The sequence below is a fragment of the Zonotrichia albicollis genome, chromosome 6 (genome assembly GCF_047830755.1).
Source record: "Zonotrichia albicollis isolate bZonAlb1 chromosome 6, bZonAlb1.hap1, whole genome shotgun sequence".
Classification (NCBI taxonomy): domain Eukaryota; kingdom Metazoa; phylum Chordata; class Aves; order Passeriformes; family Passerellidae; genus Zonotrichia; species Zonotrichia albicollis.
In genome coordinates, this window is record NC_133824.1 from 28881558 (window position 1) to 28896534 (window position 14977).

At 40.7% G+C, this 14977-nt stretch overlaps 1 protein-coding gene across 5 annotated transcripts; it reads left to right on the forward strand.

Moving 5' to 3' along the window:
* Positions 1–105: 105 nt before the first annotated feature.
* DCAF4 (DDB1 and CUL4 associated factor 4) lies at positions 106–14062 on the forward strand. Of its 5 annotated transcripts, none has more exons than XM_074542914.1 (14): positions 106–237; positions 533–649; positions 2263–2355; positions 3948–4105; positions 5415–5497; positions 6111–6213; positions 7006–7149; positions 7843–7892; positions 9157–9236; positions 10804–10899; positions 11015–11112; positions 11811–11987; positions 12615–12729; positions 13651–14062. In XM_074542914.1, exons 4-14 carry the CDS (start codon positions 4055–4057, stop codon positions 13842–13844), a joined length of 1191 nt encoding a protein of 396 aa, XP_074399015.1. In that variant the 5' UTR covers positions 106–237; positions 533–649; positions 2263–2355; positions 3948–4054; the 3' UTR covers positions 13845–14062. The 5 variants fall into 5 exon arrangements, with proteins under 5 accessions (XP_074399015.1, XP_005480021.2, XP_005480020.2 ...); XM_005479964.4 differs by having other exon boundaries at positions 119–237; positions 2258–2355; XM_074542913.1 differs by having other exon boundaries at positions 208–337; positions 2258–2355.
* Positions 14063–14977: the final 915 nt, after the last annotated feature.

Genomic DNA, 14977 nt, shown 5'->3' on the forward strand with positions numbered 1-14977 from the left:
CCCCTTCCAGCCCACACCCTCCATGCCCTCAGCGCCGCACCCCGCGCCATCCACCCGCCCTCAGCCCGGCCACGCCCCCGCGCCGCGCACGCGCCGGCCAGACCTCCTGCGGTTGGACGGGGGAGCTGTCCGTCAAGTGGCGGGCGCGGCTGAGCGCCAATGAGGGGCATCCCTGGGGGCGTGGGCGGGGCGCTGGAGGCAGCGCGGACGCGGCGGGGCCGGCGTGGGCCCGGCGCGGTGAGGGACGGGCGGGCCCAGGGGGGCGGTGGGGAACGCTCGGTCACGCTCGGTCATCATTGACCTTCTGCCTCTGGGGTTTCGGCTTCAGCGCTTCGGGGTGAGCTGCGGAGCCGGTCCGGGACTAGTGGGGAAGTCGACGGGCGTAGGAGACCGTCTGTGCTGCGGGCTGTCGGCCGGCCTGGTCGTTACAGGTTGAAACTGTTCGAAAAGAGGCCGCATTAAGAGACTTGTCTTGAGTGCTGCGCCGTTCCAGGCAAGCAGGGCTGAGATATGTGTGCATGTTTGCTTTAAGAGGAGAAATGCGGAGGAACTACCGCCGAGGCAAGGAGAGGCGTGGGTGGAGCAGTCACAAGCGCAGCCACCAGCCCCACCGGCACTGGAGAGCCGGTCACTACAACCGCGCCCAAAGGCAAGTACAGGCAGCTTGTGCTTCAGTGGGCTGAGCCGATGGCTTTATGCCTAATTGAATGTGCAGAATGGTGACTTTCTAGAACCGAGAGGGTTGCCACCTGAAGATCTAGTAGACGGTACTTGCGGTATATCTGTCATCCCTACTGGGAGTGGAATTGTGCTGATTTCTGGAAGTTTATTGTGTGTTGACAACTGTACACTGATTTTTTTAAACTGAGATGCAGTTCCATGAGCCAGTCCTTTCAGCTATGCATTATCCATAAACCCTTCATCAATATGCAAAGATAGTTCAGGGAAGAAAAATATAATTACTTAATTCTACCTGCCTGTTTATTCTAAGCTTGAGTGTGGTGTAAAATCTGTCATTGAAGGATCTTCCTGAATGTTTGAAAGCATGGTAAGTAATGTGGTAATGTCACATCTAACAGATGATGAAAATAAAACAAGGTCTCAGGAATAATCCCTGCCTTGAAAACTGATCCTTTCAGAAAACATGTTTTATATTTTATAACCTACACTTGCCTATATTTGAGCTGTTTTTATGGTTGCTTTTTCATTCCCCTGTTAGTGCCTCTTGCAGGACTAAAAGAGGCTAATGCTTTGCTTTAATATACTAAGCTTTTTAAAAAAAAAAAAAAACTGTTTTTAGGAAAAGAGACACACTTATGAGTTGCCACACTAATTGTACTTGTGTAAGAAAACTTGTGTTAGAATGCAAATGGATACTGTTTCAGTGAGCAGAATTAGAAGAGTTTTCTTCCAGAGCTTTAAAGTGAAGTGCTTGGGTGTGATCTGGGGTGGTTTTCCCTGGTGTACCTGTTGTGTCCTTTAACTGTTTTCAGAGTTGTATAATCAAACCGCAGTAGAGCTGGTATTAGAAATAGAGTTTCTTTGTCATTTTCTTTTCAATAAATTATGGCTCTTGCAAAACAGCTTCACCTACTGCTTTTAAGATGACATGTAATAAGACCTGTCTTAAAAAGTGAGAATTTTACAGGTGATTCAGAAAACATCCTAGTGGAAATTTGCTCATGAGTACTGAATATGCTCATGTATATTAGTTCAAAAAGAGGAAAGCTGCAGTTACCCCATGTAATGTTTATTAGAAAAGCAGAGGCTTTTCTTGGAATTTTCATTAAATTTTTGTTTATTTTGCATGTTTCTAAACCTCATCAGTGAAATTCTTCTTGTGGAGAGAATGGCAAAACCTGACCTGACATCATGTTTTACCTACACTGTCTCTCGTTTAGTGCTGTGAAGACTTTCATGCTTTCAGGAGTGGGCTGTTTGTTTAATGTACAATCGCCCAGTTAATCTTTTGCTAAAAAAAAGTTAGAGGCACTTGCAGAATCAACAGCAACCTCTAATGTATTAGCAAGTAATATAAGGCTGTTATCAGTAATGTTCTTGAAAAATTTTTAAGCTGAATATTTTTTCACTGTTTTATTTTCATCGTTTAATATATGGTGATATGGAGAAAATGCTGTCAGAGCACTGCATAGTGGTACTCCATTGATGTCAGTAACAATCTGTTTTCTAGTCTCTTTATGGGAAAGATGTGTCGAGCAATTGTGAGCCTGTCTTGAAAGCAATGCTATTTTTTTAGTCTAGAACAAGAAGAGCCACAGACCCCTGTGAATGCAGGTCCCAGCAGCAATGAGGATCCTTCTTCATCCAGTTCAACACAGAACTCTGTAGCACCAGGTAAGAGATGGTGTTTATAGGTCAAAAGTCAGTTCATATCTGCTGATTGTATGAAAAAAGTAGTAGTAGCTGCATTAATAATCTGGTGTGACAGGAACCATACAAACAGTAAAGTTTGTGGAGAAGAGTAACATCAAGTGATACAAAAAGATGTACTAAGTAAGGATCTGGAGAACAGAGCCAAATCACTTTCAGGCCCACGAGTGCTTCTCATTTTTGAAAACTTGCATGCTTAGTCAAGCTGATATAAACTGAAAAAATGCATTTTTTTTCCCTCCAGAAATGCTACTTTAGGAAGAAAATGAACTACTAAGGAAGCAAATGAAATAAGAGAGTATATAAAAAATTATAGATTGTGTTCAGTTACTCAGTCTTTTGAAAGGCACAACAGTCCACCACTTTGTGGGATGTCTCTTGTGTGGTGTGTCTCTTTACGCCTTCAGTTTATTTTGTAGTGTGTAATAAATAGACTCTGGCTAAATACTTGTTCATTTACAACAAAAGATGAAGTAGCAGCGCTGTTGAGAAAGATGTCCTGTTTACATTCTGGTTTCCTGACTCATTAAACAATGCTAGCAAAAACTAAGCCAGTGTGAACTTACATTTCTGTACATCAGGAGAGTGCTGGAACAACACTTGAGTTTAAAAAGATGGTTTTTGTATATCACTGTTTTGTGTTGTGAACATGCTAGGAGATGCATCCTGCAAGACATTTATTCCTGTGTAGTTACTGTGTAACTACTAAATGTAGTGTGCTTTTATAAACTTTACTGATTCATTGACTAACTTCTTATTTTCACTGACCTGAAAAAGTCTTGGTCAGTTGTAGCTAATCTGAAACCTAAAAGATGCAGACAAGGAGCTGAATGGTAAGCAGCTGCAAAAAGAGGATACTTAGAATGAAATTTCTGGTAGCAAATAAAGTTTTAAATAAAAACTCTTGAAATGAAATGTTAACAATTGCCTCTGAATAAATTTCTTTGTCTTGAGACAATCTGTGAAAGTATTTTAAATGTCATAGTATTTTACTTGTCTGCCTCTGCATTCACACAGACAGTGAAGCACTAAAATTGAGTGTTTCTCGTCCCAATTTATCTTTGGAAGTAGCTAAATGTACTCTTGATTTTATCTAAATCTCTCCTTTGTGCTGAAGAAAAAGTGTCTTTTTCTGGGAAGTGAATCACTTTATTTGAGTTTATTTGATACCTCATTGTCATTTTTTTTGCTGTCCTTCCAAGTCTTTTAACTAAGAATTTAACTAAGAATCCCCTTGTGATTTATTTATGAAGACCATTTTTGTTCTGCCACAAAACCTTTCTTTTGTGCTTTTCTGATTGGTCTGAATTTCCTCTTGGTCAATGGTGACGTGCCTTCTGTAGCTGTGTAAAAGCAGTGCATTTGAACACTACAAATAACGTTGTTTTTTCTCCTGTAATTTGCTATGTGTATCATGCTTGGGATGTGCTGGGAGCTAGAGCTTTGGGTCTCACAACTCTCACATTGACATGAAGACATGGAATATCAAAGAGCAATAAACATAGTTATCCATCTGATTTTGCCACTTTTTCTCCCCCGTGTCTCCCCCACTGAAGAACTGCCAGGATTTTATTATGACCCAGAAAAGAACCGCTATTTTCGCCTACTGCCTGGGCATAATAACCACAACCCACTCACCAAGGACAGCATTCAGCACAAGGCAATGGAGTGCAAAAGACTGAGACTCTTAGAAGAGGAAGAAAAACAGCATCAGGTATGTTTTGAAGAAGATTGCAATTAGGCTTTATTGTACTCTGGCCCAGGACAGATTATAAATGAAAGTCTTCAAGTTCAGACAATTCAATTTCTTTTTCTGCTAAGAATGAAGTCCTTGAAACCTTTTGTTTGGCTCTTCCACAAAGCAATGAAGTCAGGTCATTACAAACAAAAAAATCTATAAAGATAAAGGAACTGTGCTTGGAATTGCAGTTGTCCAACAGTTACACTTGAGTCAGGGTATTGGATGCCAGGTTTCAAGTTCCTGCCTTGAATTGGCAAAGCGGGGTTTTGATTTAAAGTTTTTTGCATTTTAAATAAATTTATTTATGATATTCCTGGACCTTGAAGAAACAATACTAATCATAGTTGGTGGAAAGCTTTTTCTTGAAGAACTTTTTTAGACAGTTAAAATCAAGGCAGATCTTATGTTTATGTCTGGAAAGCCTGTGTGCTTTTCTATATAAAGTGTCACAGTGAAATTAATGCTGATGCTGCTGTTTGTAATGTGGGTAAAATATCTAACAAGGATGCTTTTTCATTACTTGAAAAACATGTCTTATAACTTTACAAATAACAGCTCAGCTTATATGCTATTATTTGGAAGAAGTGAACAGTGTTCTTTCTCTTAAGCAATGAAGTTCTCCAACTAGGTCTTCAGTGTAAAGAACATTTTGACTCTCAAACACTTGTTTTGTCTGACCATTACCAAAAAGATTTCTTACTCCGTAATTCTGCTAAATACTCTATCCCTTGGTCTCCTCAGAAGGTGTTGGCATTAAATTCTAAAGGGTTGGTAAATCATGGAATGGAGTCACAGAATGACTTGGGTTGCAAAGGACCTTAAAGATCATCTAGTGCCAGTGGGGGGAATGGAAATGGAATGGAAAAGCAGTTTAGTACAACAGTAAGACTGCATGTTTAATATCAGTCTCATTGTGATAAAAGATTTTGTCGTATAAGAAGAATTTGAGGTGTTGTCATGAAACCAGAAAGTGATTTTACACCTCCAGGTGGTACTGCTGATTATGTAGAGTGAAGACAATGGCTGTTGGGGTTTCATATTTTTTCTCCAGGTTCTGTATTTACAGAAGCACGCCACATCTCACAGGAGTATATTCTTGTCTATTTACCGTAGTAGATCAGGGAGATGGTGCTGAAATGTGTTTTATATGTTCTGAAAATTTTAATGTGTGTAGGCTAGAAGAAAAAGTTCCCTAAACATCCCAAACATCAAAGACCCACAGCCGTTTTTGAATCTTAAACAAGTAAGTAACTGAGTACAGTTCCATGTTACTCTTTTCCAGAAAACAACAAGGGCTGGACTGAACTCGTCTGTGCTGTTACAGAAAAGGCAGCTGGGTTCCCTCAGCCCCACAAGTTATTGCAGGTACAGTGATTTGATTTGTCTTCTGTTTGCAGTGCCAAGTTCTGCTGTTAGTGCAACTGTTTCTGTCAGGTTTTTTTGCATTTCTTACTGTTTCATTGGGATGAGGAGGAACATATTACTTAAAGTCGGGTAAAAGGTTATATTCTGTAATAATCAGATTACTAAAATGATGAGAATTCAAATGAGGAAGTTGTTTCCCAATTTTACTTCAAAAGAAGTTCATTTTATGTATGTATATTGAAAGGCTGTTTTGTCACATTGTACTTTATTAGTATAGCACAGCTTTTTTAGGATAAGTCCTTTCAACAGCCATGACCGTTCCTTTGCGCCCCATCAGGACAGCAGAAGGCAAGTTAAGTTAGTGACTTGCTGTTCTAAACTAAAGATGTGCTGGGGTTCAAAATAATGGGATGAAATTCCATGCATGGGGAAGATGCACATGTTCATAGGTTATACAAGTTAAATTTCAGCATGCTAGTTATTCAGGCATTTTCTCTTCAGTGATTGAGAAGCATTCTATATCCTGGCCAGAATTCTTTTCATATGCATTAAATTTAGGCTTACCTGAATTTTCCTCTCTTCAACCCCCTCACTCTCCTACCTGCTTTTGCAGGCTAGTCCATGAACTAAAAGTGAACTGCATGCAGAGGAGGAAGATAGAAATTCACAGTCCGGATTCCTCAGTTGCTGGAACCAACAATTTTAAAATCATTGTGGTATGTATGAGAAATTATAAGTCTTTAAGATAAAGAGAGCCTATCTTCAGTGAAAATTCAGGCTCTTGTAATCAAATCAGACAGGTCAAATGTAGCTTTTAAAGATATGTTATTCCTTCTCTGTCAGTTCTTAAAATCTATGCTCAGTAACTTTTAACAGGTAGGGAGAGGCTGTTCCTTTCCTACAAAGGAAAATTATAAAAAAGGTTGGATATGAAAGCATTTTTTGTTTGTTGTTTTCTGTTTTTTTTAATCTGATCAACATGTTCTTTTGGAAGTAAGTAGGAGTTGAGTGGATCATTATTGTGGGGCTGGGAGGAAGGGTGGAGAGGATCAAGAAGAAGAAGGAAAAAAATGAAGGAGGAGAATTTTGGGAGTGGCAAAGCCTGTGGTTCAGAGAATCTAAGTAAACATCAGTAATCACTTTACATTTCATGATCTTTCATAGACTATATAGGAAGCTCTCCAGGACCAGCTCCTGGCCTTGTAAACAAAGCACTGCATAGATAGCTGAAGCCAGAAGGGACTCAGAAACAGTGTAAGTGTATAGAATTGTTAACATTGGAAAGATCATTTATTGTAAGCCAAGGACTGAATCCTTTTCTTATCCCCATTTTTTCTCTGCATGCATTTAAAAGGAGTTGGCCATTGATTTTAGAGGTGAATGGAAAGCAGATGGTTTTAAAGGGATCGGAATTAATGTGTTGTTTCATTTTAGACTTAATGCAACTCCTCAGGCTGTTTTTCCTGTAAGTTTCCACTGAGTGTGACTGGTAAGCTTTTATTTTACAGGCAGATGTTGCTTGTGAACGAATATTCACAGTGAACGATGTAGAGCATGGAGGATGTAAATATGGTATCATCAATCTCAGCGGTTTGGGGAAGGAGTCTCTCACTGTGGAGATGTATGACAACCTCTACTTCACAAACCGCAAAGTACTGCTTTCTGTTCCTCCTTCCTTTGGTGGTTGCTTTCTCAGAACACTGTTCTTGGGAGGCTCAGGTGGAAGTGCCATGAGGGTTGGGGAAGGGGCTAGGAGAAGAGAATGGAAGAATCTAGAGATGTGAAACTTGGGTAAATGCAGAACCACAGTAAACCTGAAAGCGCTCAGTACCAGTAATAGTTGTCAGCAATGTTACACTACACTGGAATGGAGGACTACACAGAAGTACCAGCTTCCAAGGATAGTGATTACTTTAGACCTCAACTGTAGCTAGCAAAACGGAAGTTTGACTGTCAAAACTACCAAGATTTGCATGCTTCTTTCTTAAAAATAATTTTGGGAAACTGTGTTTATCCTTAAAGTTTTCCCCTAAACTGTGTTTATCCTCCTTTAAATATGAGGCGTATTTAAAACAGGTTTTCAGTATTTCTTCATGTTCAGGTTCTTTCAGGGATGGTCTCTTGAATAAGATGTCTTGGTGCCTTAGTCTGTGTTTGGTCAGACTTCTTAATGCTGTTCTGTTGTTATGAGCATGAAGCTGAAATGCTTATGCCCCAATACTGAGTTATTTAGTGGGTTGAGGAGCTGTGCCCAGTGCCTAATTTTATGTCATTTTTGCATGGAAATAATCTTTCCTTAATTGAATTACAGATCACAAAAATAGTATGTCTTCTTCTCTCTGAAGGTGAACTCTGTGTGCTGGGCATCACTGACTCATCCAGATTCTCATGTTTTATATCCTTTAAAAAAAATAATCAGAATTATCATTCAGGTTTTACAAGTCTGCATCATGCTTCACAGGAAAACTAATTTAAGTAATCCCTCTTCTGTAGTTCCCCCAGAAGATAAGTTTTCTGGAAAACAGCAGAAGTAAAGAAAATCGAAATATGTTGGAATTTCTGAGGCAGATGTATGGTTCTGTTACAGATAAATGTAGAATTGTTCCCATGTTAATGGTAAATGAAAGACCATGTTTTCTGCCATGGAGAATTCCCACTTCATTAACAGTGTATATAAATGCCATATCCAAAATGATCTGATGTTTGGAAATTGGCTGAGGCAAAAGAACAGGAGCAGAGGGTAAAGGCAACAACTTTTTTCTGAAGAGAACCTTTTTGAAAGTGGGATGGTTCATTTGTGTTTAAAACCATCCCTGTACTGGTAGGGGTGAGAGGAGAATGGGAGCAATTCAGTAGCATCACCTGCAAGTTTCAGAGCATGTTCTGCAGGTCTGACTTGAAGAGTCAGATAGATACAGTAGAGGAAGCAGTAATGAACAGTGCAGAGCCCAGAAGAGTAGGGGAAAAAAACTGAATTCTGACATAGGAGATGGCAGACAACAGGTGTGTTATAAAGTGCCAAAAGAAATTACACAGAAAAGTATGGAATGGCCTGTGTGAAAAGCCAGGCAACTCTAGACCAGCCTATCAGGGGCAGGAGCTCACCAGGTGTGCACACAGCTGGGGATGTGTTCAGGATCACTTGGTTTGGTGCGTTTGTGTGTTCCCCTAGTTGAGTTACAGATTTACCCCACTGAACTTGAAATGCAGCTTTTAAGTTCTATTTGTACCTAGTATAGCCTTCATAAAATATTAAGGGTAATCTAAAGTGAATTTTCCTTGCCTCCCATTTTTCCAATTTACCTCCATAAAAAATGGATCTATATTAATGCAGTGTCATCAACATGAAAAAGTGAGAATGATCTATATAGGCCAGGCTTATTTTTTATTTTTCCTATCACTAGTAAGATACAACAGTATTGTCTTATCTTTCTGGCTGTGAAAATACACAAGCAAGAATTTGGGTTCTTTCTAGCTCATTCCTGTGAAAGAAGTGAAGTGTCACAGCTTAGTTGTAAACTGTAAAGCACATCAGAGGTCTCAAGGAAAAGTGTTGTGAGCTGTAGCTGTTCAGGGCATCTTGCTTTTCCCATTTATAAATATTAGGCAGCCTGTTCTATTCCACGGAGAAATCAGTTTTCCTTAACTCACTTCAGCAAGCTGTGTCTCATGGGAATTGCAGAAACACCAGGCTGTGCCAGTCTGCTTCCAGCATCATTGTTCAGCAGCACTAACCCAGGTAGGGTGTTTCTGTTGGATTTTTGTCTCCAAGTTTTGGTAGCAATTATATGAAAAGAGCACAAATGAAAGGTTATTTTAGCATTCTTTTTCAGGTGTTGGTGAGACTGTTGTATTCCTATAAAACTAAAACAGCTTAAAAAGTGAAATGATGATGAAAGAATTTGAGAATTAACAAGCAGTATTCAGAGCCCTAGTTTATTTTTAGCTGCTGCAGTACTTGACTTTGGCAGGAGAACAACTCACTTGTAAAGTAAACACTTGAGATTTTTCACAAGAAGCTTGGCCTGTAATTAATATGCAAAGGCTGCACACAGCAAATACTCACATTTCCTTATAGAATGTCCAGAGTCACTGCAGAATCCCTTCTCATAGCAGCTGCTCAGGAATGCTCAGTGCATAAATCAGAGGTGTAAAGCTGGTAAATATCTCAGCCCAGAGCTCCTTGTACAAGCTCCAGCTCCAGTTGTATGGAAACTTGACTGACTGGGAGAGTACCACGTCCTAAGTCTGGCTGTAGCTGATCTATTCTGTTGAATGTTCTTGGGGGCAGGACTTAATTAATAGATGATAGATGTTAGAACCATGCTTCTTCAAGTCACAGAGTGCAGTGCTCTAATCTGGCTTCCATTCAAACATGATCAGTTAAATTTATACAGAAGAAATCTGTGATAGATAAGAGTAATGGACTGATTTTAAAAATTTAATGTCTTACTATATATGCAGCCATTAAATAAATTTGCATAGAGTCAGCATGAACTTGAATGAAGAGTCACTGAGGGTGGATGGCTACTAAGCCAGCACACCCAGTTGCTCTGTGAAAGATTTTAAGCCCTTCCCCATAATTAGCTGCTGTAAGTTCCACCAAAGTCTTCTTGTCTAGTATATCCTATTGACTGTTCAGGTATTTCCAGATTTGATTTCCTTCACTCTCCTAAAGAGGTGGTTTATGGGAGCCTTGCTGAGTAGATGCCAGGGGAAAAGTAGAACTTAGCCTGTCTAAAACTGTTATCCATCCATTCTTGTCCATGTCACCTGTGCTACATGACAGATGTATGTGTGACGTGCCATGAAGGAAGTGAAAACTAAGGATGTAGTCTGCTAATTGGCATAAATTCTGTGCAGGGGCTGCATGAGTAAGAGTCAAATCTAGGGTCTTATTACTTAATCATTTTTTTTAAATAAGCAGGGCATAGTACAGATTAGGCTGTGGCTAATCCATAGTTTATAAAGTAAATGTTTTGTATTTCTAGCCCACTCATCTTCTAAAAATGGCTTACTCAATGCTGTAAGGCAAGTGTTACTTTTCTCTTTCCTGCCATGGTGAGCCCTCTGACTACTGAATAAATTTCACAGTCTCTCAATATCATCTATTAACACAGACTGTAGGAGTCCCACTTACAGTCATGAACTTCAATTTCTGTTTCCTGTCTCTTGAGTACCAAAAGGACTAATTGGGTAACCCTTCCTCTGCTTCAGACTGAAATGTGGCAATCTAAGAACCTTTCTGAGTTACCATCCTGTCCTAACATTTCATGAACACTTCATGTGTTGCTCCTGTGTTCTAGGAGATCGACCTGGAATGCTGTGCAGTTTCAAGATATCCACTGCCTGGTCCTGCGCTTGGTGCCTGAATCCCCAAGCAGACAACTGCTTTAGCACAGGTGATCTATCTGCAAGGCTAGCAACCCCCTCTGTCTCAGTAGGAAAGACTTCTTCCATTCATCTCCCAGCTGCTACACAAATTACAGCCAAACTAATATCATCTGTCTTCCTTAGGCCTGACACGACGAGTTCTTGTGACCAATGTAGTGACAGGGCATCGTCAGACATTTGGAACCAGTAGTGATGTGCTGGCACAGCAGTTTGCCACGCAGGTAGGGAGAACCAGACACCATTTTTTCAGAGCACTTCCTCATTGGTGGGCTCTTTATTCTGTTTGGGGCAGGATTCCTCATGCTGTACATAAGGTTGTGATGACAGCTGCTGTTGGGTGGCTGTTCCACAGCAGAGCTGATGGCGTCTGATGCTCGCACACAATTGAATAGCAACAAAAATATTATCTGATTTCAAACTGTGGCAACAGGGGCAATTTTTGTTAAGATTACAGAGGTTAAAAGACAAGGAAATACAAAGAGCACAGTAATAACATGTAAAATTGTTTTGGTTTTGGCAAATAGCCTCATTCTTGTAACACTCAGTGTATTGCCTCCATCAAGAAAGAGAAAGTCGCTATAAAATATTAATGGACTTGTTCACAAAGAATTAGGATGATAAAATATGAGGAATATATGAGAATTCCAGTTTCTGTTTTGCTATTATGTTAGATTGAGTTCCTGCTTACCTAGGGAAACCTTTACAACTAAAGTAAATAGCTGAGGTTTGAATGGAGCTTAATGAATTTGCTGAAAAATGCTGCAGTGTGTAATTAAAATTCTGCTTCTTAATGCATCTGTTAAAATAACTTGACAACTAGACTGTAGAGCTCAAAAGCATGACAGAGGCTCTGTCTGTGTAACTTGTAAGACCCTGGCAGATGTAACACAGTATGCTCCTTTCTCTGGGATTCTCCCAGACCCCAGTGCTGTACAATGGCTGCCGTTCGGGTGAGATTTTCAGCATTGACGTGCGCCAACGTAACCGCAAGGGGCAGAGCTGGAAAGCAATTCGTCTCTTCCATGGCTCAGCAGTTACATCTATTCACCTTATGGAGGCTGAACATTATCTGATGGCAGCAGATATGGCTGGAAAGGTATGCTTTTGTTGTGTTTTGAATATTCTGTACCTTTCAGTATCTGGGAATTTACAGGTACTTATCCCAGTCCCAAGGACAGATGTCTACTCTTAGAATGCAGTATGGAACTGGGTGGTAGTTCCATTTATGGGTCTTCTTCCAGAGCCCATTATTTGTCACAGAATGGTTTGGGTTGGATGGAAGCTTAAATATCATCTGGTTCCAGCCCCTTGTCATAGGCAGGGACACCTTCCGTTAGACCTTCATCCAACCTGGCCTTGAACATTTCCAGGGATGGGGCATCCACAACTTCTCTGGGCAACTTGTTTTAGTCACTCACCACCTTCACATTAAAGAGCTTCCTAATATTTAATCTGAACAGACCCTTCTCAGTTTAAAACCATTCCCCCTTTTGTCCTATCACTACATACCTTTATAAGTTGACCCTCTCTGGCTCTCTTGTAGCCTCCTTCAGGAGAAGGCTGCTTTTGCAGGCTGAATTCTCTCAGCCTGTCTCCACAGGAGAGGTCCTCTAGCCCTCCAGTCATCTTCATGGCCCTCCTCTGGGCATGCTCCAACACATCCAACCTTTGGGTGCTCTCTGCTTTAATATATCCTCTCTCAAACAATTTCTTCAACTTGCAGATAAAACTGTGGGACCTGAGAGCAGCGAAGTGTGTGAAACAGTACAAAGGTCACCACAATGAATATGCTCTTCTCCCTTTGCATGTCAATGAGGAGGAAGGACTCCTTATAGCAGGTAGGTTGACTTTTCCCCCCCCCTATTTTTATAGTGTATGGTAGTGATTTTCTTAAGCCTGAGGGGTGTTTCTTAGGTACAGCTGTTAGAAGCTGTAAATCTGTTAATTCTTTGAAATTCAGAAAAAATTGAGCCTTAAACATACTACTGTAATATACTATGAAAATTATGTTATGGATGCATACCTACTGTAACCAATCCTGTGAGGTGCTCAACAGCTTAATCTATGTGTGTCCACAATATGTCTCAAAAGTAGAGCAGAAAACAAACACTTGGTTTCAAAATTCAGGGAAACAACATGTAAACCAAGTTATCACCAAGGAGACTTGGTGATAACTTTATATAGAGACTGCATATCTTTAGTTGGTGCTTAAGTAGAGAATGTGGTGATGAACTGAAGCATTGGCATGTGAGCCTGACTCCTTGTAAACTGTTTATACCACTCAGATTCATTTTGAATACTCCCAGTTACACTCAGATTTTTTATTATATTATTATATTTTGGGTGGGGGCAGGAAAAGTAGCAATAGATGAAAAAAAACCTTTATAGTGTAACCAAGCTTCATAAAGTCACTGTAAAGGCGGTGACCTCCTTTCCTTGGATATATCAGTAAGTGGTGGTATAATAAGAATTTTTAATGTGACTGAATTTTTCTCCCTTTTTTTGGCTTAGGAGCTTGATAAAGGGAAAAGCTGATTTACTGTACCTTTAATTACCCAATAGGAAACGTACATTTTTTCCCACTCTTGTAGTAATCAATGTAAATTTTTTGTTTTGTAAAGTATGGATAAGCACTTTGCCTCATGTGGGCATAGACATATTCAGAGTGTTTTCTCCATAGACCTTCTGCTTCTGTGGTGATAATCTTGCAGAACCATGTAAAGTCTTTTGTGTAATGCTGGATTTTGCTTTCCTCCCAGTTGGTCAGGATTGCTACACCCGAATCTGGAGTCTCCAAGATACTCATCTGCTTAGAACCATCCCTTCTCCCCACCCATCATCCAAAGATGCCATTCCTAGTGTGGTGTTTTCTTCAAGACTTGGGGGTAGCCGAGGAGTTCCTGGCTTACTCATGGCTGTCAAACAGGATCTCTACCACTTCTCCTATAACTGACATGTTCTCCTCAGACCGGGTCTACAAAGCTGCCAATCTATATGTGACTTCAGAATCTTTACACCAGTCACCAAGCTATTCAGTCATTATATGCTGCTGTTGCATCTGCTTTGCTCATCTAATTGTGAACATCCTTCAGGAGTTCAGCAAATCTTGCTGTATACATGCATCTCCGACCTCTTGTAAATAAAAGCTGAACACTGATTAACTGTAGGCAAGATTCAGTGTCTCTGAAATCTAGCTGTAAGCCTGCCAAGCAGGTAACTTTAAGAGCCTCTGTTGTGCTGGCTGAATGTGCTGTTTGGTCACCTAACCTTTAGCTGTGGTCACATCTGCCTCAAGAAGCAGGCTGGCCCAGCAGAGTGAATCAGCTGATGTTGAGAAGCTGAACACACTGTAGGTGTTCTGGGGCAGATTGGAATAGCTTTGGTTGGGGTTCCTGCAACTGCCACTGCTCCACTTTGGAAGCAGTTGGTTGGAAGCAACCATGCTCCATGGTTGGAAAAAGTTCAAGGAACAGCTTACCCCTGCTGTCAATCCTTTTTGCTGGGTCATACTAAACTTTGTGCCTTTCAGACAATGGTAGCATCACTGCCCTGCCGTGATTCCTGTAGAAAGCAGCAGGCATGGAGTAAAGCCCCTTTTCTGGTCCAGTAGCAAAGCTGAATGCCCTTGTTAATTTATCAGGGTTTCCTAACCAAGTCCACACCCCTGATGTGCAGTTTGGTCAGTGGTGTGGAAGGGCGGGCTTGCTCATGCAGCTGTAGCAGGACAGAAGCCCAGCTGAACCGACCACATCTTTGTGATTTGGAATCACCCGTACAAAGTCAGTATACAGAGGTACAACTGGGCCCTCAGCTGCAAAGCTGTAATACCAGGTCACAGTAACTGGATACCATATCTGTATTTGAGAACTAATTTCTCTTGTTCTCTCACAACCTTCAGGCCGAAGCAATGTGCTTGCTGTTCCAAGAGACTCTGTTCTCAGGAATTCTTCTTGCTCACCAACACATCAGTGTTGTGTGGTGACCTCCTAACCTTTCTTTGTATTTCATTTACCCAAAAATCTATACAAAAGACAATAGAGCAGGAAAACTCCTCTTGGGAGCAGTGTCAAAACTTTACAGTGCGAA

What these genes read in the sequence shown, in the direction of transcription:
- DCAF4 (XM_005479963.4), top strand. Translation starts at nt 519, where the DNA reads ATGTTTGCTTTAAGAGGAGAAATGCGGAGGAACTACCGCCGAGGCAAG. An exon ending in CATCCAGATTCTCATGTTTT is followed by an intron (nt 7,893 to 9,156) that starts ATATCCTTTAAA and finishes TCACTTCAGCAA; the next exon opens with GCTGTGTCTCATGGGAATTG. An exon ending in CACAGCAGTTTGCCACGCAG is followed by an intron (nt 11,113 to 11,810) that starts GTAGGGAGAACC and finishes GGATTCTCCCAG; the next exon opens with ACCCCAGTGCTGTACAATGG.